Raw genomic sequence first — 25,744 nt, forward strand, 5'->3', positions numbered from 1 at the left:
TAGCACTGATACACCCCCTTCGCCATGGAGGATTTTTCCTCGGGGATGCGCCCGTTGCACGCAGATTTGTAATCCCCAGTAACCTGATAACCCAAAAAATTACGTTGATAACACCTGCCACCGAGCCCCTCCACCAATCACACCGCAGTCAGATGACAATTGAGTCAGCCAGGCGAAACCCAAAAACGAGCGTCCGATCTCGCCTTCCCATAACCGTCTCATTCATATTCATAACCCCTCCCCTCCCCAACCACAACCACAACCCTCTCCACCTCCACCTCCTTTCCTCTCTACGGCCGAACAATCAGGTAGACCGACGCAATGGCTCCCTCGTTCGTGACCATTGACACCACCCCCGACTTCGACATGGCCCCCGCGCCCTCCTTCCCAGCCAAGTCGACCGACCCCTCCAAGCGCACCCTGCTCCTCGCGCCGCCCTCCATCGCCACCCAAGAGGAAAAGTTGCGGGACCTCTTCACCACCTTCGACCGCTCTACGACCGACCTCCAGATGCTCGACCGGATCTCCGCCGGCTTCGTCTCGCTCCCTTCGAACTCATATGACCTCATTCTCGTCCTCACAGACACCGACGGCACGCGGCGGTCGGAGGCGCTCCACCTCCTCGGTCGCGACGTATACACCGCCTTGGTGCCGTGCATGAAGCCCGGGGCGAAGCTGCAGACCCAGGACAACTTTTTCGGGGAGGCGGAGGAGCGCGAGGCTGTTCTGGCGGGGCTGGTCAAGACGGATAGCGGGTTCGAGAAGGTGGAGCAGGTCAAGGCGTTCGCGATCCCTCTACGGCGGGGTGGAAAGAAGAACAAGGATGCGACGGCGGCGCCCAAGACAGAAACTGTCGCCCCCGTTGCCGCGCCGCCGGTGCAGCCCGTGTCCGCGTCCGTGGGCTTGATTAATAATGATGATGATTATGATAACGATGATGAATTGATTGACGAGGACACGCTACTGTCGGACGAGGATTTGAAGAGACCCATACAGCGTGAGTGTGCCATCTTTCTACCTTCCATTCGGATGGAGATGCTGACGATCGAATCCGCAGCCCTAGAATGTCAACCCAAGCCCGGTCGGCGGCGACGCGCCTGCAAGGACTGCACGTGCGGTCTGGCGGCGCGACTCGAAGCAGAGGAACAGGCCGAACGCGAGAAGGCAGATAAGGCGCTGAACGTGCTCAAGCTGGAGACGGACGATCTGAACGAGCTGGATTTCACGGTGCAGGGCAAGACGGGATCGTGCGGGAACTGCGCGCTGGGCGATGCTTTCCGGTGTGATGGGTGTCCGTTCATCGGGCTCCCGGCCTTCAAGCCGGGCCAGGAGGTGCAGATTTTGGACAACATCGCGCAATTGTAAGGGTCTGCTTTTTTTTTTTATTTATTTTCATTGGGTTTGGGGTTCTTTCGTTTCGGGTTCATTGATGGGTTCCATATTGGCGATGAGGATTGGGCGTGTCGGCAACAGGATAAAATAGATAGAATACCTTAGCTATGTTATGACTACCACGTATTACTTACTACTACTACTTACTACTTACTACTTACTACTTACTACTTACGTTACCTACCTACCTACCTACCTATCCTATCCTAGGTAAATAGGTATACAGAGAATGAATATCTGCGATATTTTCATTTCCATCCATTTCATTTCCCACCTGCATAACGCCTGCATAGTAATATCCCGATTAATCCTGGTTTGATTTCCATCTGGCCTGGTTCGCTATCTGGGAATGGTAATCGTCCGGTCCGATCATAAACAGTAAGCACTCGCACTCGGCAGCTTGAACCATCCATCCATCCATCCATCCATCCTAGGTACATACGTGCCTCTCCAGTCTCAGTCTCAGTCTCTATATATGTATTTATCAACTTGGCATGTTGTACAGAGTAATCCGTAACAGTACATTTAGTATATTTACTAATAACTGAGGTAGGCTAACTACCTAGACAGACATCCAATCCCTCACCCGATCATCGCAAAGTAACACAAACACAAACCAACCCCACTCCTCCCTCTTAGGTATCTAGTCAGTACGGAGTATAAAGTACACACTTACAGTTTAGTACCTAGTTACTTACCTGAAGTACTCCCTCTGTACACAGCCACTCCACTCCCCCCATCGATCACCCGCTCACTCTGTCCTACCCTCCTGGGTATATAAGTCCTACCCCCCCGTCACACAAATCCATACTTAGTTATTACTTATGTACCTATACCACACTGACCAACCATCATGATCATGACAAATCACCCCCTGCCCCCCCAATCCCCAAGAGTAATCAATCAATCAATCCATCAATCAATCAATCAACTGACCCTGACCCTAAGTACCCCATCATGTACTTTATGTACACATGTACATATCTACAAAATCCATAATCCACCCCTTGGTGGCAAACTCGGTATAGTACTTGGTTCGGTCCTCCATGAATATCCTGACGGGAAGTACATTAACATATATTATGTACATACATACATACATACATACATACATACATACATGCATAACTGCTAAGGTAACTACTAAATAGAGAGCAGGAAAGTAATTTCAGCAAGGTCGCACAGGGCCGGTTGTTGCTGTACATATGTACGTACATATATACAGGGATGGATAGATGAATAAAGATGAATAAGGATGAATGGGGATGAATGGGGAGGGATGGAGGATAGAGGGCTCCGATATCACCGCATTAGGAGATACTTTTATTTGCCTATCCTATCCTAGGTAGTATGGATGCATGCGGATGGGATAGTTACTACTACTTAATTACATCCATACTTACACACCTACATGCTTACATCCATAGGTACAGAGTACTAACGTACATACACACCAGGGTGATCTGGACACTACACTACCTATGCTGTAGTTAGTTAATACTAAGTTAATAGAAAATACTCCGTCCTACAGGGTTTTCATGCGGTGTGATCACACTCGCAGTGGCTATTGTCTACCGACAACCGGTTGGTACTATCTAAGAGCGGCGGCAAGGGGGGGCCGGGGGGGAGGGGGGGGGATGTCTTGCACACGTGTTTCATGAGTACATTCCTGAGTCAGGGGTTTGGTTAATTTCCGGTACTTCGTACTATTAGCTATTAGCTAGGTAGGTAGGTACCTACTGGGTAGGTACCTATTAACTGGGGATGGGTGGGTGGATCGGAGACATTCTTCAGGAGATTGTATGGAGTGCATCATGTACCCTGCAGTACCTACTTGGGTAGGTAAGTAGTGTGTCCGGATTGGGTAGTAGGTATTCTGTGGTCATTTAATCTCCTTTGAGTATGGGTGTCGTAGTCACAATATCCACACGGGTAAAATTATCAAGAAATGCTGGCAATGTCTGAAGTAAATATAGATAATAATAATAATAGTAGTAAAAGTAGGTACTAAATAAGATAAGCTGAATAAACAAGCTAAAATGTAAAGGAAGGTATCCATCCAACCATCCATCCATGCCCCAACGCCTCGCGAGAATTGCAGAATACCAACGGGATATCACGGTGTAAAGGACAAGACAAGACCAGAGACAAAATGAAAATGTAGCGAGTGACCGGGGTGGAATCGGCTTTAGCGACAGAGAATATAGAATAGAAAAGAATAGAATAGAATAGAATAGAAAAACAAGGACAAGAAAAAAAACAAAGATAAAAAAAATGGAATAGAAACGATCTGGAGTAGAGAGTCTACACTTCACTAGATCCACGGATCAGACTGTCCATAGTTGTTGTTATACGGACTGACCGGACCAACGAGACGGATCTGCGACTTCAGCTCCGTATGCCGTCGATCGACTCGCGTACCGATCATCTTCTTCCGCGCGCCGTCGAGAGCACCGAGCAGGTGGTATGTGCTGTCTTGCAACGCCCGGACACAGTCTCGCGTGTTCTGCTGCAATTGAGAGCGCGCGGGTGGCGTCAGCGGCGGTGTCGCCGAGGACACAAAGCCTTTCTTCGAGGAGGTGCCCTTTTTTCGATATCGGGGAAACCGCACACGATGGTTCTGTCGGTAGCTGATCCGTTTCTCGCGGCCGGGGTTCTCCCACAGCGCCGAGCCGTATTTCTGGTACGGCGACATGGGCACGGCCGGTTGCTTGGTTCGTTGGAACGCTACAGAGCGTGGGCGTTTCCCGCGGGGGCCCACCGTCGAGCGGGTGGACATGCGTGATAGGCGCTTCCCCGAAGGCGAGGCAGTCTGCGGAGTCAGAAGAGGTCTCGGGCTTTCAGCGTCGGAGAGTTCCTTGGACGGGGTGGTCCGCGGTGTGGTAGGGGTTGGTGTGGGTTTGCGCACATACTCCGGCGGGTCTGTCGCTGGGCGCGATGTTTGGTGAGGCCTGTCCTTCTCCATTGAGTTCTTGGACAGTCGCCGCTGGACATAGGAGCGAATCGAGTCTCGCACGTCGTGTGCGATCGCTCGACCGCCCTTGTCCGATGAATGCCAACGGTTGCGACCCTTGGAGAAGTCGAACACCGCGAGATTCAGTCGACTGTTGTTCTTTTTCGGGGGCTGCGTCGGGAATCGCGGGGAAGACGGCACAGCGGAGGGGTCGGCCAGCTCAGGGAAAAAGTCCCACTTCTTCTCCCGGAAGTAGTGGTTGGGACCAGCCCGGGGCGCCGTCCAGGCCGGTGGGCGTTCGGAGGAGTCGTCATGAAGGAAGGTTGCGGTGATGGGCAGCGGCGTGGACTTTGGTTCGGCCCCATATGGGTCGGCGGGAGCGGGAGCGGGAGGATGATCGGCCAACTCGGTCAGGTCGTCCGATCCTGACCGGACGAAGACGGGGTAGCTCTCGGTGGAATCGCAGGAAAAGCGCCGGTCATAGATGCTGGACAGGGTGCTGCTGTCGTCACTCCAGGCGGCGGACCCTTCGTCCATGGAGGGGGTGTCGGGCAGAGGCTTGGAGTGGGCAGGCAGATCGGGGAGCGGCTTGTCCAAGTGCGGCGTCGGGCGAGCGGGAGACTGGGGAACTCGCGGGGGGATCACTTGTTCTAGTCCCTCCAGAGACCGAGACGGCCTCACTGGGGGCGCCTGTCGGGCCAGCGCCAACGTGGAGGGCGAAAGCATGGTGGTGGTGGTGGTGACAAAGAGGTAGGTAGGGTTAGGCGGCTGGCGTTGCGGCCAGGGCAGGCCGGGGATATAGTGGATTAAATGGGACAGCAGGAAGGGATGGAAGGAGGGTCCGCGGTGTCTTCCCCCTCCTTGGGGACGGGGGAGGGGAGCGTGCAAGCAAGCAGGCAGGAAAGCAGGGAGATATCGGAGGAAGAGAGAAGAGAGGCGAGCAGCAGTAGATAACCGCAGGCCTCCAGCTGGGTCAAATCGGATAAAGTAGACGAGATGGCAGATGGCCGGCGTGGGCAGAGATGGTTTGTTGTAGTTGTGAAGTACCAAAATTGTGACCCGAATACGGCCAGACACTTTTCTTTTTTCTTTATCGCCAGTCGCTGTCGGCGATGCTCTTTTAACCTTTATGGCGTCCAGGATGACAGCCCAGCACGCAGTCGAGCAAGCAAGCGACCGGCCACTAGTAATCACACGACCGTTCCCGGCGAGGTCAGCCTGTTGCCGATGTCTTTATCCGGGGTTGCAGACAGGTGGCCGTGGCTGATAAAGAACAGGCCCGGACCATGTTTTTGGGAGGGGGGGGGAGAAAGAAAGCGGCGCAAGACGAAGAAAGGGAAGAGAAAGGAGAAGGAAGGAGGGGGGAGCGGAAAGGAAGAAAAGGAGGGGTTAATAAATCGGACGGGGAACCAGATAGGACGGTCGAAGAGGAGGAGAGGAGAGCAGAACGAGGACAGAAGAAGCGGATGTGATGTGATAGCCCGATAGGACTGACGGGCTTCGCCAGCCAAGGGGGGAGATGCAGCTAAACGAGCCCGCTTGGCTGCTCCTCAGTCCCTCGGCCATCCCTAGATCGATCCCAAGGAGGATCTGACTCCGCCCCGAACAGCGACGAGGGGGAAAAAAGAAAAACAAGAAAAAAAAAAAGTAAAACCCGATATATCTCAAGGGCGGTTCCTGGTCGGCCACAGGATCGTCGTGGCCATAATCATGGGCGGGAATAGCCTCATGAGAGTGACACCCTCATGCAAGGGATGGCTGGGCGCAGATGGGCCCTGCCGGCCGATTCCGTGCTCGCCTACTCCTGCCCTGATCCATTCCAGGTTTCGATCCCAATCGTCTTTTGGAATTAGGTGAATGGACGCGTGCGCGTGGCCAGTACCTGGATGGCATTGCTGGTTTGCTTCCTGGTAGTGGTGGTGGTGGTGGTGGCCGTCGAACCAACAGGATTAGGGCATGCAGGATGGGAATACGAACCGCACCAGCACCGGGGTGATCCAAACCCAAAGGACCCCGGAGTCGATCCTTAGCTCACCCAGAACCATCATGATCGTAAGCCCGAGAGGCCGAGGGGGGAGCCCAGGGAAGAGTCGGATCCATAATTAGCGACTCCAGAGCAGATCTGGGAACTCCACTGTGGCCTTTCCGCCACTCACCGGCCGCCATTTCCCTCTTTCAAACAAAGAAGTCGGGCTTATCCCTGGCTGCCCTCAGCCCTTCAGCTCCGTCATCATCGTCAAATCACCCTCCTCAATCCGCCGGTTCTCTTTGACTCACGTCTGCTCCAAAGATAGCCAGTCTGGACCTGGTTGCTTCCATGGTTGCGGAGATGGAAGCTGCTAAGAAAAGCCGTCGTTCAATTATGACATACATGTGTTGGGACGGGTCATATTGCGGTATGAGGATCTGCCTTCCGTCCCTTTTCTCTGCACGCTTAGCTTGGCCCTAGTGCTTTAGCTGCGTTCCTGTCCTTTCTTTTTTCAGCTTGGCCGCGAGATACTTAAGTGACATGTAACACGGACGGTTTACCAAGATTGGCCCTCTTTATGTCCAGGACGGATTATAATGATCATTGTGTGTGCTCAATGGCAATGCAAGTGCCAAAACAAGGCAGGACAAGGCAATTGCCATCTTTACCTTCTCTTGGCCATCCTACCGCCGCCCCAGCCATGCGTTTCAGGGTCGAAGCACTCATGTGAGGTCAGTATGTGCTCATTCATGCTATGACAGGTCAGTACAGGCTGGCCACGTGCTATCGACCCGAGTTTCGTGGATATATCACACCCAGCAGCCTTCGATGGCCACGCTGGAATGCACCTCGTTCCCGATATCCTCCACCATTCGCCCTAAGCTTCGGGGCCCATCTGCGTGGTCAAGTCTGTCAGCCCCATCGGGAGCCCTGGCAAGTATCCCTGTCAACCTGAGCCAACCAGTGATAATCTCAGGGCAGATGGGTCAACACAGCAGCGCCACACTCTCCTGCCCAGCGGATATAAGGTGTCTTGCGATGGGCTGAGGCGGGAATTTCTCGGGCAGAGTCAAGATAGTGGATCAACTGGACGCGTGGAAGGATCCCTCAAGAGACGGTGACGATGATGATGGGGCGACTAGATAGTCGCGGTATCCGCCGAATTCATGCCAATCTCGTCTGATCCACACAGACAATTGCACGCCCGAGCGATGCGGTGGAGTGGATATGATCAATTGACTGACGGTGTAGGTACGGAGTGCATTTCTGGGAGCCACGATTGCCTGCTGGGAATCATACAGAAGATTCCTACGGCCGCAATCCAGAAGAATGGTCCAGAAGGCCCGCTCACGGACATACCCGACTTGTTTCAGATGGCGGCCTGACTGAGGCTGGCATACGCTCCAATCGTAGCCCAGCCATGTTACCGCCGGTTATGCAAGCCTATCTTGGTGGTGGGTTGGTACATAGATTCCAAATCTTATCCGCCGAATTGCCGATGTTGCGACGGGACGGTCAGTCTCCGGACTGCCGGGACATCATCGAAATAAAAAAACCGAGATAGCATAGTTCCTGTGGCACATACCACCCCAAACAAACATCGTGGTTCAAGTTTGTCCCGTTCAGGGTTTGCAAGCATACAAGGTTAAGCAGCAGGTACTCCGTCGCATTCCCAACCCTAACAGCAGGCTTCGGAAACATTCCTGTTGCTGACAGTAAGCGAACTGGCCGGTGCCTACTTACTGTTTGATCCCAGATGTTTGTTGCGGCGGACGTGGCACAGACTATACGTTCATGGCCCGATTGCCCAATAGGAGGTTTTCATAGCTGCGATAGCACGGGAAATGCTCATGTGCATACTTGAATCAGTCATGGCTGGTAGGAAGTAGCCATCAGACGAATAGCCGAAAGGTCTGAGCGCGTCGGTCTGGGAAGTAGGTAGATCGGATCCCTGATCAAGCGGTAATATGTCATCGTGTGCACGGAGGTATAGGCAATATTAAGCGCGCTTCAACCTTACTGGACCGTGACATAACTTGCATAAGTATACTCGGCCCAATATCATTGCGATTGCTCGAAAATGAAAATGTACGAGGTCTGTAGAGACCATGTGCACATCCAGCTCGATGCTGGAGGCATCAGAGTGCATGCTAATGGGGAATTAAGCAGAGGCGATGAGAAGGTAGAAGAGGACAAACTCGAAAGCGCGAGCGCGAGTCTGGCTGGCCACGTGCAGCGGCAGTCAAGCACTTACTTTGTAACTCGGCCTGTCCTCCTTGCTTTCCCTCCCCTCAACTATCCAGTCCCCATCTCGACTACTGCGCCACTGCACCACTGCTCCCAGCAGACTGGATTGGCGCTATCATCAGGGGGACCGAAAGCCCTTTCTCCCCTTCTTCCCAGAAATTTGCTACCGATAGACGTCTCTACATTCGCCCACCTGCCTCCGAGAGCTGCAAGAGCGACATGGGAAGTCATGATAAGAGACTAGCTCAAGTCAAACACGACAAGTTTCCCGCTGCAATCTACTGCATCTAGGGGATCTCATCTTCCCCCGAGATAACCGCTTCTGTAAGTCAAAGGTTGGCCAAATTCCAAAATGAAATGCCGCCAGTCCTGTTCCACAATTAGAGACTATCCTCTAGAATACTTAATCTCGACTGCAGCTACTGACGACGATTCTACCTACCTACCTACCTACCTACCTACATACATACATACATACACAATACACATGCAGTCCAAAGTCCAAACCACCCGAGGAGAAAATCCACCCACAGTCGAAGATAGATGCAGGAAAACAGATTTTTGCCTCGTGCTACCAATAGAAGACCACGAATACCCTCGGATATCCATCACTGGCGTGGGGTCTTTGGTCGGAAGATATATGCTTGACGGGCGAATGCACAACATCGACTGTGAGGGCGCGAGGCCTCATAACGAATATTATGTATGGAGATCAAGCATCCCGTAGCGCCTTGGGACGGGCTCCTGCAGCAGCTGGCGAGTCATGCATGGTCAATCACGAAGGAGTCCGAGACAACCCAGTCCGACATGGTATTTATGTAGGTATGGAGATGAGCAAACATGGGATGGATGCAGGCAAGCTTCCTACCTACGCGCTTAGGTAGCTTCTTGCAGCTCAGGGGCTTGTCCTACCAGTCACCAGTCCAGTCCGTGTATCTGTCATCTGGATCGAGTGACACTGATCTCGCGTGGTGTTGTCCCACGTCGAGACACCCATTGGTGTTTTTGACACGGGGTGTCGATGCTACTGACACTTAGCTCGGCTCGGGTGTGATGAATGTGGGTATCATGGCACGATTCCTATCCTCCGTGCAAGCAGAACCAGCCCACATTGACGCCAAACATGTCTATCCTAACATACATACAGATGTAGTAATCTCAACTTAATTTCGCAGCCGTCTCCATATCCTCCCTGGTTAATCGGTCCCCTCTCCGCCGGATCGGACTCAGTCGGCCCATCTTTCGCAATTGTTCTATCATTTCCTCATCTCCAAAGTGGCTGTTATGCTCGAACTCGGGCTCCTCCGCATACGCAACCCGCGCCACATCGACCAGCATCCGTGCCGTCATCCCGAATACCCGGTACCGGGTCACCTTTGAAGACTTTTCCTGTTCCTCCAGTTGACTGACTGCCTGTCGCTGCTCCTCGCTGCCCGTCTTCGGCTTCACCACCTCCTTCGGACGAACCGGAACAAAGAACTGATGCACTATGCCACCCGTCAGCACTCCCCCTCCATCTCAGAAGCCAAGACCAAGAACAAAAGCCAGGAAGGACATTACTAACTCCGCCAAGTCGACTGATGCCACTCCGTCCAAGCCCCCTTATACCAATCCTCCGGATCGCCACCCCAATCCTCCTCATCCTTCATCCGTAGAAAATGGCGAAATGGGGCCGTAAACACCGCCGCGACCTCCCGCGCATCCAGCCTAGGGATCAGCGACACCTCAGGGTCGGCATTCTCGCCCGTCGTCTCGTCAAATGAATGCAGCAACGCCACACACGGCCGCACAACCAGTTCCGTGCGCGCCAGGTTCGCGGGAAACTCGCAGAGATGCTCGACTGTAAAGGGCCGCGGAAGCTGCTCGTTGAGGTCCGGTAGACCGATTTCCTCATTTGCTTCGCGCCGCGCTGTCTGGAAGGGGGTTTCCTCAAGCGAGTCGGCTCGTCCTGTAGATGTATTTAGCACTGTTCATTCTTCGAAATAGCATCTGTATGTATATCATCCAGCAAATGTAAACCACCCCGTTAGATGACAACCACAGCAACAACAACAATGACAACGACAATAGCCAGTGACGCGATAATACATACCCCCAGGTAAAGCAGCCTGTCCCGCATCTATCACATCACATCACATCACATTCATTAGCAAGCAAACCCCTAATCAACCCCTGATCAGCCCCCTCCTCCCCACATCTGGAGAAAAAAACAAACAAACCCCAAGAATCCATCCATCCATCCATCCATCCTCCTCTCCACTCCCAGCAAAGAAAAATAAACTCACACGAACTCAACGTCATCGCCCTCATAGTCAACACGGCCCTCAACTCCCCTTTCCGATCCGCATACAACAAGACCAGAACGGCGGCGCGTCTGGACAGCGGAACGGAATCATAGCTCGTCGGTGGGGGGGTATAGCTCCGTAAACGCTCAATGGCTTTCTGCGCGATAGGTGGATATAGTTGTTTTGGTTAGCTGGGTGGTTAGATAATAGCAGCTGGGTTGGTTGGTTGGTTGGTTGGTTACGTCATCGGTATCGGGGGATCGGGGGATTGGGGGATTGAGGTGTGTTATTAGGTATGTATGTATAACATAGGTACTAGTAGGTAGGTATAGTAGGTAGGTAGGTGGGTTTGTGGGGTATTGAGTGAAGTACAAGGAGTGTAGAGGAGGTGGGTGGGTAGTAATGTATGGGTGTGTGGGGTAGGAGGTGCGGGGGTAGGATATAGATGTGGTTGAGAAGGGGTGAGGGGTGAGTTGAAGTATGGTATGGAGATGGACGTACCTGGGACGTGGGATTGAGGCGCGGCATGGTTGCGCGGTGGTGGTGGTGACGCAGGCCGAGGGAGCGAGGGACCGGATTCGGATTCGGGGGGGAATATTGGCGGGGGGAAGGAGCAGACGGGTTCGCATCGCAGGGGGGAAGGATAGGTAGGTAATTAGGGTAGCAAGGAAGGATTATGAGGATTATGAGTGTGTGTGTGAGAGAGAGAGAGAGGGAGAGAGAGGGAGAAAAGGTAAGGTAGTGAGGGATGAGATGAACTATTGGGCCACTGTTGGTGGTCGTAGTGACAGGTCGGTACGGCAGGGTTGCCGAGGTAAGTAAAGTTTAGGTTCCCGGGGGATTAAGTTGATTACTACAGCTGCAGATGGAGGGAGCACTCCCGGGTGGTTTACGAGTGGGATAGTACCAGAACTGAACAGAAGCGACGCATTGTACAACATGACTGAATTCGTCCATTAATATTTCAGGATTATTTTGTCCAGATCAACCGTCCAAGTGTCTATTGGGCCCAAGTCGAGCCGGTACATCACAAAAAGAAGACGGGAAGGGAAGGGAAAGAGGGCAAGAGAGCAGGACGGAAGCAAGTCCCACCAGCTGTCGCCCAGGCCATATAACAAACAGGAAAACAAAGTCTATCGTATACACACTAACACATGGGGGAGAAAGAGAAAGTAGAGAGTAGATTTGGGATTTGGGGAAGGGGGGAGGGAGGGAAGGAGATCTATACCACGGCTCGTAACGCCCTCGTTCAAGCAACAGAAACACAAGGGAAACGGTTGGTCCTTTACTTCTTCTCGTCCTTGGCCTGGGCGGGGGTCTCTTCGACCTTCTCGCCCTCCTGCATGGCTTCGGTGGCCTCGCCAGACTGCTTCTTGTACTTGGCCTCGAACTTCGCGTCGTCGGTGTCATCGATGTCCTCGATGTCCTTGGGGGCTGAGACACCCTTTTCTTCGTTCTCGCTGTTCTGCTCGTTCTCTTCCTCGATCAGTTCCTGCTGCTCCTTGATGACCTCTAGGCGCTGCTTGTTGGTGGCGGCGCCCTCCGCGTTGTGCACCTCGAGCTCGATCTCGTGGAACAGCTCCTCTGGAATGCTGGACAGGACGACGTGTAGGGATTCAATCTGGGACGACATCTCGGCTTCCTTGCCACCCTGGGCGTACACGTAGGCGTTACTCAGGACCAGGAGGGTGGACGGGACGCCCTGCTTCAAACGCAGGTCCAGCCACATCGACATGTCCTCGCGCAGGCGAGCCGGAGACACGCCATGCGTGCGGATACCACGGGAGGCGCAAGCCATCTGCAGCTCGGGAACGGACAGACTGTCGACTCCCTCGTGGGAGATGGCGCGGTCATCACGCTTGATCTGGCGCATCCGGTGCCGGATGTTGTACCGGAGAATAGCATCCGTTCCGAACGAGTTGAGGTTCATGTACTTGCAGATTCCCACCAGCTGGGGCCGGGACAGGTTGTCGAGAGTCAGATCATCCTTGAAGATCTTGCACACCTTGATGACGTCCTCGGGTGTAGGCGTTTCTCCAGTGGTTCTGATCTTCTTGAAGAACTCGGCAAACTCCTCGTTCTTGACGGTCGCCGCGGTGACCGGGAGACCAGACTCCTTCAACGTATCCTTCAGGAAAGCAGAGACCTCCTTACGCGTCGAGCTCAAGCTCAATGCCTTCTTCTCGCGCGCCTTCTGGCCCTCGTAGGTGCTAGGCAGCATGTTGGGAAATAGCTTGAGGGCGATCGGGAGCAGCAACTCGGCAAAGGGAATAATGACAAACATGGAGAAAGGAACAAGGCGACCCAAATCCTTGACGGTTCTTTGGAGCTGCACACGTAGACCTGGTTAGCAGGAATCCAGAGGGAGGGACAAGGGCCATGTGGAGGATGCGCTCACCTGACGATGCTCTCTCCGACTAAGTTCATAGCCCGCGGCCATCTTCAACGCAAGCCTAGAGCTGATCTTAACCTCCGTGGCCAGAAGCTTAGTGCCATCCCAGTAATGCTGAGCCTCCTTCTTGATTTTTTGGCCGATGGTCAGCTTCTTCGCCTCCTTCTTGTCATCGGCCTTCTTCGCCTCCACATCCCCGGTCTTGGCTGCCGTCAGGTCAACCGACTGTCCCTTGTTCTGCGCATTGATCTGAGATGAGATTGTTTGGTCCGAGTTAGACGCGACTTTCTGAACACTGGTGTTATCCGTGGGGTGCGCAGCATCGGCGGGGATGGGCTTCTTGGCCTGTGCGGCATTGAACCCGGGAGGGGGGTAAGACTCCGATGAGGAGTTTGTCGACTGCTGCTCGGTCGCATATCCACGGTGATGGGGGACGAGAATCGCAATGGCCGACAGTCGGGATGGGAGGAGACCGCCACCGTTGAGTCGGAGATTTGCGGCCGTGGTCGCAGCCAATGGACCGGAGAATCGTGGCCGGGCTGGTACGCAAAAAAAGCAGCAGGTTAGCAACCACCACAGCAATCACGGCTTGTAAGGACGCATGTTGCAGGTAAACTCACCGACCAGGTTAGGCCGCAATGCTACGCTGCCGCGCACCAGGCTTGCGGACCTCATTGTAACGGACATTGCGGAAGGCTAGTAGGGGATCGAGATGCTCGGGGGAACGAGCGAATGCAGAAAAAAACGAACAACAGTCTGGAGTCAAATGCGGATGGTATAACTGGGCGGAACACACCAGGTTGATGGGACAGTATGGATACAAAACCGGACCTCAAAATAGGGACGGTGAGATGTCGTCAAAGTGTCGTCGTCCCCGAGGGCCTGGAGCAGAGGTGGCTACGCACGTGACTTCCGCGGTGTCGGACTTAAGGTTTGATCGCCGCCGACCGGCCGGCATCGCTACTACTCGACGCTCCGACTGGCTCCCGCTCGCCCCCCAACAATTTACTCGCTCCGTTCTGAGTCACTAAGTTCTAGATTCGCATAAACTAGAATAAACTAGACGTTCTAAGAAGAATCAAACAATCATCCGCTCCACCCGATCATTATGTTGCAGAAAAAAAAAAACAGTAAAGAGAGCGATATCGTTAACACAGCACGTATCTCATGGTCAATCATCACGCAGGTCTATTAACTCCAATTCACAATGGGCCAAAAATAAAAGGATCGAAAGACTGGGCACATGGGCAATGTGAAGGCATAAAAGAGAGATGAAGTTGGGTATCGGTGGAGAATAAGTGCAATGTAATCATGGCCAGGTGCCAAAGGTAGAGAGAGAGAGAGAGAGAGAGAGAGAGAGAGAGAGAGAGAGAGAGAGAGAGAGAGAGAGAGAGAGAGAGGTAAGACCCTGGAAGGAAGGGAGGAGGGAGCAAACGCTCATGAATTGAGGGGTTCGAGTTCTGGGTCATGCTCAAGATCTCTCTCGAGCCACGGCATTATCCGCAACACGGCTGCTCTCAACACCAGTCGAGTGGGCATCCAGAAGAGGAATCCGATCGATGCTGGCTTTGTCGGACCCATCATTGTGGGAAGCACCCGACTCGTCCTGGGGCTTAGTCTCCGATGGCGCGCCGTGATCAGATGCGAGTGTCGGGCTGTTTGCTCCCTCGGGAGAGGAATGCCACCGCGCGACATCCTTCTTCAGTTCTTCGAGTTCTTTCTGGAAGCGCTTTCCGAAAATGTCGATGTAATACGTCGCACCGTTGTGGATGCTCAGGACGAAGAGAGCGGTCAGGAATGCTCCGCTAGCCCAGCGAGACCAAAACCACAAAGGGCACGGGATCATCGTCAAGATCGCGTACAGGTACTGGATCATCATAAACGCCGGTGCCTGCAGGGACTCCGGAAGACTGAGCACGATTTTGCCGATCCACGTCTTGGCGTAGGATTTGCGAAGCCACGTGAAGCTGGTCGGACGTCCGGCAGCAATCTTCTCCGCCCGACGTACTGTGATAAAGCAATGATACGCCAACTGCCAGATGATATAGGGGACAGTTGCCCATCCCATCATCCTCAGGAGGCCAAAATGGTTGGGAGAACCAGGTTCGCTAAACTTGATCTCGTAGATTGCCGGAAACCGTTCTTGCAGAGTTGCCTCAGATGTCAGGTGGACCAGACAATGTAAGGTCACAGGAGGCATTATATGAATAAACAAACTAAGATCAAGTCAATGAGCGCCCAGACCGTGCTTGAACCCATGAAGGGAGCTTACCTGACCACCTTGTCCATGCTGTGGAAGACCATCGAGTTCCGCCACATGGCAATCGCAACTGCATTGTTGCCAAAGACCAGACAGAACGTACTGATGAACAGCCTCTTCGACCCAGGGAAGACCCATATACTCAGCATGCAGAGCATGTTTGCAAAGTAGCAGAGATCGGCCAAGAAATAGTGGTAGCCAAGCTTATGGTATCTATAATACCGGATGGGCATGAAGTAGGCGAGTTGCGCGCTGAACCAGATATAAAAGTATTCCGGCAGCCCTCCGAGAAGATAGCCACTGACAAAGATATTGAGAACACCGGCGATGAAGGAGACCTTCTCGCGCAGGGTGACAGTTGCGGTCGCACTCCACTGTTTTCCCAGGCGTTCGACCCCGTCCTTCATACGATGGCGGTATTTTTCCAGTCTTTCGTCGGCCGTCGGGACTCGCCTTCTCCATTCTCCCACCACGCGTTCCTTGGCATTGATTGAGGTTGACTTCAGCTTCTCGCGCTGCTTCCTCACTTTCTCCTTTTGCGCGTTGAGAGCTCGCTGCAGCTTCTCTAGTCTCTGCGACAGAGAGAGGTTATCGAGCAGATCAAACACGCTTAGTTGGTCCAGAGGCGGGAACGTTTCCCAGTCGTCATGGTAAGAGAAGGAAGGGTTGCGCGACAGACGCCCGGGCGAGGCAGGCGGCGAGTAGAAGGTATCAGGCGCAGCTAGGACCTCTTCCGTTTCCGACAGATCGTCTCCCGTCGGCTGCAAGACAGGCGAGCTATCGCCAGCAAGCGACTCCGGGTTGGTCGCATCGTAGGAGCCACCGTCTTCCATGATGAGTTTCTGCTGGAAGGAGAAGATCGTAGGGCCGTCACGAGTGTGCGGATAAGGCCGGCTGAGAAAACGTCCTATGGTTAGCATTCCCATATTGTGTATAGGTAAACAGCCAATCTTGAGCTAAAAGAGCGGTCCTGCGCGGCGGCAGATCGAGCTTGGGCAAAGCAAGATGCGAGGGAATGAATGGGGAGAGGGATAACAGGGTCTCCGGGGAAGCGGCATCCTTATCAATCTAAGGCATGGCGGATGGATGAATCCATGGGTGAGTGAGTGAGTGACTGGCTGACTTACAGAGAAACGCGGCGAGTGATGTCCTATCTGGCTTTGGGGTAAGTTCGCACGATAAAGCTCAGCCAGTCTTGTTTAAGGCTCCCGGCGCATGACCCTAAAGTTGGGGAGCAGAAGGAAGCTGATGCAGAGAGTTGAGAGCAAGTTGGAAGAATGAGGTGCTCCGTGTGCACGCGTCGGGGCTTCTGGTTGGCCGCAGCTGAGTTGTCGCGTCTTTGGGGTTCCAGAACGGGGATCGACAGCCGTACACGCCCCCGCCCAATCACGCCTCGCCCCCATCCCCACATGACTCGCCTCCATTGGATCCATGGCTCACCGTGACTCTGCCTCAGGCACATGTCTCGATGGCCTTGACGCCTTGGAGGCTCAGGGCCCTTCCCTCCCTTTCCCTTACAGTAGTCCCTCAGGATTTGCCGGTTCAGATTCTAGAGTAGTGGGGCATTAGGTACGGGGTATGAATGCTGCATTTTTTGGGTTGCAGTAGTCATCCTATTCCAAAGGCAAACAGCTGGTTATATCTATATTCCTCACCTACGGGCTCAATCGGAGTACTTCGTACTACATTAATGCAGTTGCCCCTGTCCCTTTTACATGATGGTACTACCAAGTGTAGCGACTCGGAAGATCCTTGGACTCTGTACCCTACCCAGTATGTTGCTTAGACCACTTTCAGGATACTTTTACCGTTTCTAGCTCTAGTCCTTGAATGGCTTTTGGCTCTCATGCACTCAGCGACTCCCGAGCCTGACTAGATGGCGGGGGTTTTTTTGTACATTTCTCCTAGGAAGAGTCGATCTTCTTTCCCTTCGGTTTCTTAGTAAAAGTATGTCTAATGCCCTCCATACCTGGAAAATGTCCAACCGGACGCGATGATCGAGATCAAATCCATATCAAATAACATGGATGGCGCTGTTATTTCCACGAAGCTTGGAACAGCTGGCGGCTGGCTACTACTGCCCTACTACCCCGCACGATGCAGCTTGGCCCAAACACCAGCTCACAGCAATTTTCCCCAATGAGAATGAGATACAGTGGCTTCAAAGTGCTTCCACTTCAGCATCCCTGTGCACTGCACCCAGGACAAACCGTGGCATGGCCTCCCAGCCCTTGTCCTTCATGTAAACAACGTGGCATGATGTTGGTCAATTTATGAGCGAAGAAAATCCCCTTTATTCACTTCCATGTTGACTAGATAGCTCCGGATAATAACATAATGTGATAGGTTTCTATTAGGAATAGTATGATTTGCTATTTAGCCGAGTCAATTAACGCTGCAGAATCCTCTATACATCAAGAGCAGCTGTCTTTTAAAAAAAAAATAAGAAAACCCCAAAATGAGAGACACCAGAAATGAACAGGGAGTGCAATGCTCAGGAAAGCCAGGTCGTGGTACAAAGGAGACCATGGTGTATATACAATGAGTAAGTAGGAAAGGATTTCGACCGTGTTTTCTTTTTTATCGTTTCCCCTAGTCAGTATCCATTGAACGCATGTCCATGAGCAAGGTTCCAATACCCGGACTGAGGATTTTGCCCAGCGGATGATGGGGCAATTTGCTGGCCATAGTAATCTGATACACATTAAGGGTCAGCGGGATGAAGTTCCCTGGAAGTAATGGGTCCTCGGGTGGGCTTACTTGATGGTAGCATTGGCGCAGAGGCCATATCGGCCGAATATGTGGATAGACCACTTTCCAATGAGCTCTTTCGGCTGATCGAAGGACATGATACTGGCGAAGGTGGATAGCCGCCATCTTGAGCTGCTGGACGTTTCCCTGACTGGCTCCCTTCCATGGGGGGCAGGCGGCGCTCATCGGAGGGTGCAGCTACATCATTGTGCGCGTTGTCGCTTGGTGCATTCGTATCATTCCCAGAGCTTTTGTCGCCCTCATCGGTCGGCTTCGGAGCATCCGGTTTGCTGGTAATGATCGGAAGGGAGAGTTCGCGAGGGTTGGCGTTGGTTGTCGGTTCTCGCAGTTCGGGAAACAAGAACTCCTCGTCAAGGTGAACATGGGAAACGTGGATAATGGTATCCTCGCCTATTGAAAGCCGTTAGTTTTCGGAATAAGTTCTGCGGCTCCCGTGGAAGATGGCAGCGAAGACATACTGATCTTTCCGTCCAGGGACAATTCTTCCATATACCGCACGTAGTATATCTCATCCAAGATATGTAGACGCCCCTCGGGTTGGATTTGACGCCGCACATCTTGCCCGGCATCTTTGAGCTTTTCAGCAGTGATTCCTCGGCTCTCTCTTAGCTCGCACAGAATATGCACGAGCAGCCGGATTCTCTCTAGAAAATACGGAGTCAGTGAGGATTCAAACCAAGGAGAGTAAGCCCGATTCAAGAGCGCAGACAGATAATCATACCGGCCTTTTGCAGATGATCAGGCTCCTTGTGCGTTACTCCAGTAGGCCACCACTTTGGCTTTGTCAATTCCGGGTCCATTTTTTGCGACGATGCTCCGGTGGTCCTTCGCCCATTGTACGGATGGTTGACTTGTTTGCGCGGTTCCACCAGCTTGACGTAGGCCTTGGCAACAACCCTGCAGTTCAGCTGCTGGAAAGCCTCGAACGCCTTTTCATAATATCGCCGCACGAGCTCAGTCTGGCCGATTCGAAGCGCGGTTCGCCGGAGGGTTGGACTGGGAGAAGCGGAGTCGAGGTCCAGTCCCAGGCCCGAGAGCTCATGTCTCAGGCTTCGCCGGTGACGCTTATTTTGCAGGGACTGCCATTCGCAGGGGATGAGGTCTGTCTGCCTGGGGAGGCCGTGTTGGTACCAGGAGGGTTGCAGTCCCATCGACGGACTGGACAGAACCATTGGCTTTCCCGTGACATCGCCGTTCATGTGACCCAGGGTGTCTGTTTGGGGGAAACCCCGGCTTGGTTACCACTTCGTCCCGCGGCGAACTTCCCTCGTCTCACTTACTCGCATGAAGGCTTTGCAGGTTCGGCTGCCATGCCGTGGCCACGGTTTTCAAGAATCGTTCCTGCACATCCTCGGTGAATATGGCCTTTTCACAGCCGGCGATGGATGGCGAGGCTTCGACTCGCAGCTGTCCATTGTGGTCGATACACAACATCGCAAAGTGAGTGTAACGGAAGTTGAGTGCCGTTGATGCACGTTGCATATCCTGCTCAGGGCACGTCAGTTGGATGACCCGTCCTAGGTCTGGTTAGGGATCTTGTCCTTACCGTGTGGCTCGCCTGAGCAGTCATATCGTGATATGATAACATCTGTTGCTGGTCTTTATTAGCTTTCATCGACTGACCTATCGCACAAATAACACGAGTCGGACTCGTCATACTCTACTCTAGGAAGAAAGTCTCAAAAATCCAAGTCGCTTGCGTCCGTTCCCGCTGGCTGCCGACAGAAGACGGGATAGAACGACCAGATCCAGATACAATCGCTTCACGCCGATGTTTTCGACACTGCGAAGAGTAATGGTTCACGAGAGTCAATGGGTAGTTAATGGCTTAAGAAGTTTTCTGAGTTGGCCTCTAAGGTTCAGGCAACGGGCTATATAGGTCTCGACTCCCAAATATATCACGCCGAGGGAAAAAGAAAGACCTACCATCGGACCTAACAGCCGAAGGGCTATCACAGATGCGAACAAAAGTACGTTGCGAACACCCAGGCCATTGGATCCTGTCATGGGAGCTCAACGCGGCCTTGTGGCGGTTGTGACGTGCAAACTAATGCAAGGAAAACAAATACATACAGAGAGCTACCATAACCTATGTCAGGCAACGCCCTATCGTCTAGCTTGTCTTCATCGCTCCGCATGCATGAAGCCTTGTTATGCCTGCCTCTTTCGAGACTCCCGAGCTTCTTCGTTGGAGGCTTACGTCTGGCTGCCTTAACTCTTGCCATCCCCTAAAAAACCCGCCTATGGTTCGCGAGAACTCGAGCAACACAGAGCTTGAAGAGCAGGCGAATAGTTAGCCATGCATACATACTTACATACGGAGACATAGTACGTTACTCCTTGGAAAAATTACCGTAAATTCAACAAGGTGGCTATGGCTAACGCGCGTGTGTCATTGCTTTTGCAGGACCAATAGCCGTGGGTGATCTAGACCCTCTCCGAGAACTCTAGATTACAAGGGGGCTAGGAGGGTCAGTTTCTCCTAAGAATCTACTTTGTTGATGAGTTCCAGTTTACAGATCAACCTGATTGGGCCCCGAAAGATAGTGACAGCCATGCATTCCTGGGATTATGCATTACCTATGTACACTCGACCTGGTTAGGTTTCAGCAGAAATAGCACCCCCAAGCCACAGTCCCCTCACCCGACGACCTTGACCAAGGCACAGATGGGCTCGATCTACCAATTGCAGGCTGGCCATCGTAGTTGTGGGTATCTATTGACGCAATGGTGCAGCGGGCTGATACTTGAAGACAGTATACTCGGATTTCATAGGAGCCGAGACGCCATACAGGTTAAAAAATCACATGGCACGGGAAGAGCTCGGAATTCACAATCGAAGAGAAGTGATAGGCCAAATGCAGGCTTGTTGCTAGCTTCTCATAGTCGTACGGCGAGCCATGGGAAGAGCGTCGGGGTTCCTCCTGCCTGTCATGTCCAAAGCCCGCAAGTCAGTCTGAACTCCGAGTGACAGCTAGATTGGGTTGCCTAAGGACCTGGCGACACTTGGTCTTGGGTTCACTTTCCGCCAGTGGGAACAATTCCTTTGTGAAACCCATCGCCATTTGACTTTGCCGGCGCTGCTCCTCTTGCAGGCAGTGCGGAAATTGCGGAGTTTGGGCGTAAGACCTCGAATCCATTCCAGAGCCTGACCGCCGATCAGAGCCATACTGTGTCAAGTGTCAACGGTACCCATATTAGTCTTTTCATTAAGGTTCAACTGTATCGCGTTGGAGTGGAGAAACGATCAGACAAGGGTGGTGCTATAGAGCTAGGGCCCCTCCGTACACTTTCCCAGGCCCAAAGACCTTCTGAATGAGAGGAACCCCTCGCTAATGTGCAGCGATCTAAGGCGCGACGCATTCTTGCCATCTGGAGTCCTTGAGTCGATGTCTTGAGCGGATTAATCTTCCATCAAAGACGATTGGATCCCATCTTCTTCCTCTGCCTACGGAGTTGGCATCCAGAACGAACGGCTAGCCGGGAAAAGCAAGTATGTGACACACAGACCCCTTGGCTGTAATGTCCTGCGATCCGGACCAGCCTGGCAAGCCTTCGACGATCTCCACAGTGCCTGCCCGGGCCGCCATCTATCCACTACGAGCTGGGTGGGCTGTCGCAGACCTCCATCGCCGATGGGAATAGGCTCCAGATGAAAGAAGCAAACAATGGAGAACCACCATAATGACTTGCATTGATGCGGAGAGACCGATACTCCCCTCTAAGTATACTCTTACCAAGGATTTGCATCCCATGGTGACACTTCTTCAAAGTCCCCAGTTCGTTGAATGCCCAAATGATCAACGATTATGACCGGAGCAGGGAATGTGCAGACAGCACACCATCCACATACGTACATCGTGATGCAAATGTGCTTTCTTCCAGGAAACCCTGCAGGGTGGCTTACAGGATTTGAATCCGAGCGGACTGTGATTACGGGGTAGAGGTGGCAAGGATGAAGGGAGTGGGCATCCAAACAGCGGATGCTCTCCTCCCGTAGGACACCTGACAGTGTCCTGATATCAGACATCCATTCCAGAATGCCACTAAATCATTTCTGCCTGAAGGACAAGGAACGGGGAAGAAGTCACTGCCCGCATTTCGCCCTTGGGAGACCGAGTCGGCGCTAGATCAGCGTCCGAGCACCTGCAGAAATCGATCCATCAAGTGAGTCCTGGGTCGTCCGGGCCAAGTGAGAGAGCCTTCGCGCCATTTGCCAGCCTGGCCAATTGACCCATGGCTTAGTTACGGGGTAACCTACGTATCATCCCACTAATCCCACTAACGCAGATCATTGACTGCTGTACACCGATCACTCGATCAATAGAATTCGAGATTTATCGCTGCGGCAGACATGGTGCAATGATCGATTAATAGTGACCCCCATCAAGGTTACACTCGTCCTGCCATGACTCGATAGGTCTCTCGCACCCACTGGGCCGGGCAAGTTTGCCACCATTTGCAGCATTTATTTTTAACTGACGGCGAACTATTTGCTCTGCGCTTGCCCATAGTGGAGGATATAATCCGAAACGCTGGCCTTGCTTCGTATGATCCTCGCACTCCATCCGACGAGACTCATGGCTGAGGCTAAATGAGGCGACGCCTCAACTCATCATCCAATCCCACTATGGAGCCGACCGGGATCTGACAGTTCTCCACCCGTGAATGGCAGCTGGAATTGATCGCGAGGTTGAGAGAACAACTCGACTTCGATCTCATATTGCTTAAAGCAAAGAATATGGACCCACGGCCGCTGAAAACACCGTACTCCAGTGGATACTCGGATTCGAGCCACACATCCGTGCTTAAAACAAGCTGATTGCTGTGTACTCTGTAGGTTGAGTGAAAATCTGTCAAGCCCACTTCTGTTCTTCGCCGGGAAGGTTATCACAGACTACCTACGTCTATGTCTGACAGGGTCCAGGTCAACTGCTTCCGTCCATGAATGTTATTGTATGGGAGCCGCATCACTAATTCATACGGAGACAAGGATTCCGCAGAAGGCCATCCATATACCGCGCATACTTTTCCTGTAACAGTACACTTCACTCCGCATCCAACGACTCGTTACAAATTGAGGATCGCAGCGCTGGAGTAGGGGATCTCGATCTCTACCGTCCCGTCACTACCCACTGGGATCACCTCGCCTGTCGTAACGTTCTGCAATCGAACTGGCCTACCTTGGTCCAGCTCGTAATTGTAGGACCATCCGTCCCAGGTGATCCCAGTGATGGCGTTACTCCCATTCGCCATCAGGCGCTGCACCGAAATAGAAGCGGAGGACGCCGACTGAGACGAAGGCAACTGGAGCACATACTTTGCGCTGAGTCTACTCTCCACTGCCCCCACCGTCGAACCAGTCGAGGTGTAATTGAACTCCACCATGTTGATGATGGCCACTCGGGCCAGAGATCCATCCACATACGCGGCATATGCGGCTTCCGTGTCCCCATCCAGCGGGAGATTGGCAATCCGGACATCCTCGCCGCCGTGGAGCATGGCCGCCACCATGGCGTTGCCGTAATAAGGGGCCTTGGTACCTATCGTTGTTCGATTGGTACCAACCGGCTGCCAGGAGATGTAACGATAGTTGCTTCCCTGATGCATGTGTGATCGTCGGATGTTCTGTGAGGCGCAGTAGAGATTGAAATCAACGCCCCAGAGAGCAGCTCCGAAAGAATTGGACAGTCCAGACGCGCCCTCGTTGTACAAGGAATTGGTCTCGCCCAGAATATAGGGGATGCCCGTGGTAAGGTTCTCTGCGGATAGGATGCGGGAGACGTTGACCTGCTGTGCGACGCTTTGCACAGTCATAGAATGGTTCATTAGCGTGTGCTGCAGTGTCACTCCCGGCTGGGTGGCACCGCCGATGTAACTGCGTCGAAGGCACAAATCACAACCTGTCAGCAAGCCAGCAACCCAACAACCATCTGCGCCTGTACTCCATGCTCCCACACAGCAGTACAACTGGGGCCAACAGGGCACAGACTCACTTATGCTCGGAGTTGAGCGCGATGTTCCGCTTCCTATCGAACCCCTTCTCCCAGGTCACCACGGGATTCAAGCTATTCGACACCCCAGCAAAGGAGGGCGCGATATACTTGGAGTCCGCCGCCAGATCCGGACATGTCTCAGCCATCTTCTGCTTGATGGCAGCTGTCTTGTTCACCCACTCATCCACATAGTCCTGCTCCGTCCAGTTAGCCGGCCGAACGATCCCTTGCGCTGACGTCTTGTACAGATCCGGCTCATTGCCCAGCTCCCAATACGCCAGGTTGCCCCCCTCGAGCGCCCGACACGCCAACGGCACGGACTCGATAAGGAGCTCCAAATCCGCCGAGCTATTCTTCGCCAGATTGAACCCGTGTATGAACTTGGTCCCGGGCCAGGTGGAGTACGACTCGAAGAACGCCGGCCCGAACGACAGGATCAGGGGATAATCCGTCGCGATGCTGGTGATATAAGTGGCGTTGGTTGCGGACTCCAGATCTTTGTCATACAAAGCATAATCCCTGACGACACACCTGTTAGCTCTGAAGTGCTCCCCACAAACACAAGCCAGAAGCCAGAAATAGGTAGGTAGGTAGGTAAGTAAATACTGTGTATTTCCCCCAACCCGAATATACGGCTTCGCCCCCTGAAGCACAGCCAGATTATCCAGGAGCTGGTTCGAGAACAAGTTCGGATGCGACCGATTCCCTACATAAAACATCAATCAGAACCAGATTGTTTTGTTTTGTTTTTCTTCTGTCCAACAAACAAATCGACCCCCTGCCATCCCGCCCCATCTCGTCCCGTCCCGTCCCCAAACAACCCAACCTCCCCAGCCTCACACCCATGGAATATGGATAGATGCAACTCACCCGCATAGTCCGGAAAAAAGGCAAACTCAATCGAAAACGACACGAACGGATGCAGGACCGGCACCCCTGCCGTCCCAGGAACCGTTTGGCTCAGCGTGATGGACGTACTATTACCATTGCCATCATCCACCGAAGCCGCTGCCGCTGCCATGCCCACAGCACCCCCGAGGATAATAGCTGCGAGTGAACGATACATTTCTGCTGCTGCTGCTGCTGCTTCTGCTATCACGTATCTCCGTGTCAACGTTCAATCAAAGCAAAAGCAAAGTCCAGCTATCTATAGAGTAGAAAGTAGACAGCAGACAGACACAGGATAGGGTAGTATACTACCTAGATCATCCACTTTCCAAGCTTGATTCGATTGATTCGATTGATTCGATTCAATTCGATTCAAATTCACCTCCAAGCTTTCTTTTCTTTCCAAGCTTTCCCTTCCCTTCCCTGCGTGCCACGCTATAAATACTTACTTACCCCCACGTCCAAAAGGCTCGGGTGAATAGCCCCCGAGATCAAGCATGGTTGCCGGGTGTTGATTGCTACGCTGTAGACACATTTATTGGAGCGAAATTGAGGGGTGGGGTGGGGTGGAGTGGGGTGGCATGAATTAA

The 25,744-nt window shown here is 52.9% G+C and overlaps 9 protein-coding genes across 9 annotated transcripts; 3 read left to right on the forward strand and 6 right to left on the reverse strand.

The window, feature by feature from the left end:
• The first annotated feature begins 229 nt into the window (after positions 1 to 229).
• BO70DRAFT_357870 (DUF689-domain-containing protein) lies at positions 230 to 1,399 on the forward strand. The gene is made up of 2 exons (XM_025542142.1): positions 230 to 997; positions 1,058 to 1,399. The coding sequence occupies exons 1-2, from the start codon at positions 322 to 324 to the stop codon at positions 1,363 to 1,365; spliced, it is 984 nt and encodes a 327-aa protein (XP_025404469.1). The 5' UTR covers positions 230 to 321; the 3' UTR covers positions 1,366 to 1,399.
• Positions 1,400 to 3,702: 2,303 nt separating this feature from the next.
• BO70DRAFT_357872 (uncharacterized protein) lies at positions 3,703 to 5,092 on the reverse strand. Its single transcript, XM_025542143.1, has one exon. It carries the CDS (start codon positions 5,069 to 5,071, stop codon positions 3,707 to 3,709), a length of 1,365 nt encoding a protein of 454 aa, XP_025404470.1. The 5' UTR covers positions 5,072 to 5,092; the 3' UTR covers positions 3,703 to 3,706.
• A 114-nt stretch (positions 5,093 to 5,206) lies between these two features.
• Positions 5,207 to 5,939, forward strand: BO70DRAFT_17641 (uncharacterized protein). Its single transcript, XM_025538403.1, has one exon. The coding sequence runs from the start codon at positions 5,342 to 5,344 to the stop codon at positions 5,831 to 5,833; it is 492 nt and encodes a 163-aa protein (XP_025404471.1). The 5' UTR covers positions 5,207 to 5,341; the 3' UTR covers positions 5,834 to 5,939.
• Positions 5,940 to 8,823: 2,884 nt separating this feature from the next.
• On the forward strand, positions 8,824 to 9,503 carry BO70DRAFT_17666 (uncharacterized protein). The gene has a single exon (XM_025538405.1). It carries the CDS (start codon positions 8,914 to 8,916, stop codon positions 9,286 to 9,288), a length of 375 nt encoding a protein of 124 aa, XP_025404472.1. The 5' UTR covers positions 8,824 to 8,913; the 3' UTR covers positions 9,289 to 9,503.
• Positions 9,504 to 9,585: 82 nt separating this feature from the next.
• On the reverse strand, positions 9,586 to 11,383 carry BO70DRAFT_306370 (NUDIX hydrolase). Its single transcript, XM_025540038.1, has 5 exons — positions 11,348 to 11,383; positions 10,847 to 11,003; positions 10,654 to 10,680; positions 10,126 to 10,509; positions 9,586 to 10,048 (listed from the first exon to the last, which is right to left on the reverse strand). The coding sequence occupies exons 1-5, from the start codon at positions 11,372 to 11,374 to the stop codon at positions 9,720 to 9,722; spliced, it is 924 nt and encodes a 307-aa protein (XP_025404473.1). The 5' UTR covers positions 11,375 to 11,383; the 3' UTR covers positions 9,586 to 9,719.
• Positions 11,384 to 11,793: 410 nt separating this feature from the next.
• Positions 11,794 to 14,079, reverse strand: BO70DRAFT_357874 (MRS7 family protein). Its single transcript, XM_025542144.1, has 3 exons — positions 13,859 to 14,079; positions 13,245 to 13,777; positions 11,794 to 13,175 (listed from the first exon to the last, which is right to left on the reverse strand). The coding sequence occupies exons 1-3, from the start codon at positions 13,923 to 13,925 to the stop codon at positions 12,132 to 12,134; spliced, it is 1,644 nt and encodes a 547-aa protein (XP_025404474.1). The 5' UTR covers positions 13,926 to 14,079; the 3' UTR covers positions 11,794 to 12,131.
• A 501-nt stretch (positions 14,080 to 14,580) lies between these two features.
• Positions 14,581 to 16,693, reverse strand: BO70DRAFT_384177 (glycerophosphocholine acyltransferase). The gene is made up of 2 exons (XM_025545640.1): positions 15,511 to 16,693; positions 14,581 to 15,454 (listed from the first exon to the last, which is right to left on the reverse strand). Exons 1-2 carry the CDS (start codon positions 16,422 to 16,424, stop codon positions 14,710 to 14,712), a joined length of 1,659 nt encoding a protein of 552 aa, XP_025404475.1. The 5' UTR covers positions 16,425 to 16,693; the 3' UTR covers positions 14,581 to 14,709.
• A 1,145-nt stretch (positions 16,694 to 17,838) lies between these two features.
• On the reverse strand, positions 17,839 to 20,129 carry BO70DRAFT_357878 (DUF2841 domain-containing protein). Its single transcript, XM_025542145.1, has 7 exons — positions 19,930 to 20,129; positions 19,817 to 19,864; positions 19,551 to 19,755; positions 18,992 to 19,483; positions 18,729 to 18,914; positions 18,259 to 18,660; positions 17,839 to 18,192 (listed from the first exon to the last, which is right to left on the reverse strand). Exons 2-7 carry the CDS (start codon positions 19,838 to 19,840, stop codon positions 18,095 to 18,097), a joined length of 1,407 nt encoding a protein of 468 aa, XP_025404476.1. The 5' UTR covers positions 19,841 to 19,864; positions 19,930 to 20,129; the 3' UTR covers positions 17,839 to 18,094.
• Positions 20,130 to 23,340: 3,211 nt separating this feature from the next.
• Positions 23,341 to 25,332, reverse strand: BO70DRAFT_282858 (glycosyl hydrolase family 79 C-terminal domain-containing protein; the record flags this gene model as incomplete). Its single annotated transcript, XM_025539060.1, has 4 exons — positions 23,341 to 24,148; positions 24,267 to 24,785; positions 24,873 to 24,972; positions 25,137 to 25,332. 4 exons carry the CDS (start codon positions 25,330 to 25,332, stop codon positions 23,341 to 23,343), a joined length of 1,623 nt encoding a protein of 540 aa, XP_025404477.1.
• Between the last annotated feature and the right edge of the window lie 412 nt (positions 25,333 to 25,744).

The sequence above is a fragment of the Aspergillus heteromorphus genome, assembly GCF_003184545.1.
Source record: "Aspergillus heteromorphus CBS 117.55 chromosome Unknown BO70scaffold_1, whole genome shotgun sequence".
In the NCBI taxonomy this organism is placed as follows: Eukaryota; Fungi; Ascomycota; class Eurotiomycetes; order Eurotiales; family Aspergillaceae; genus Aspergillus; species Aspergillus heteromorphus.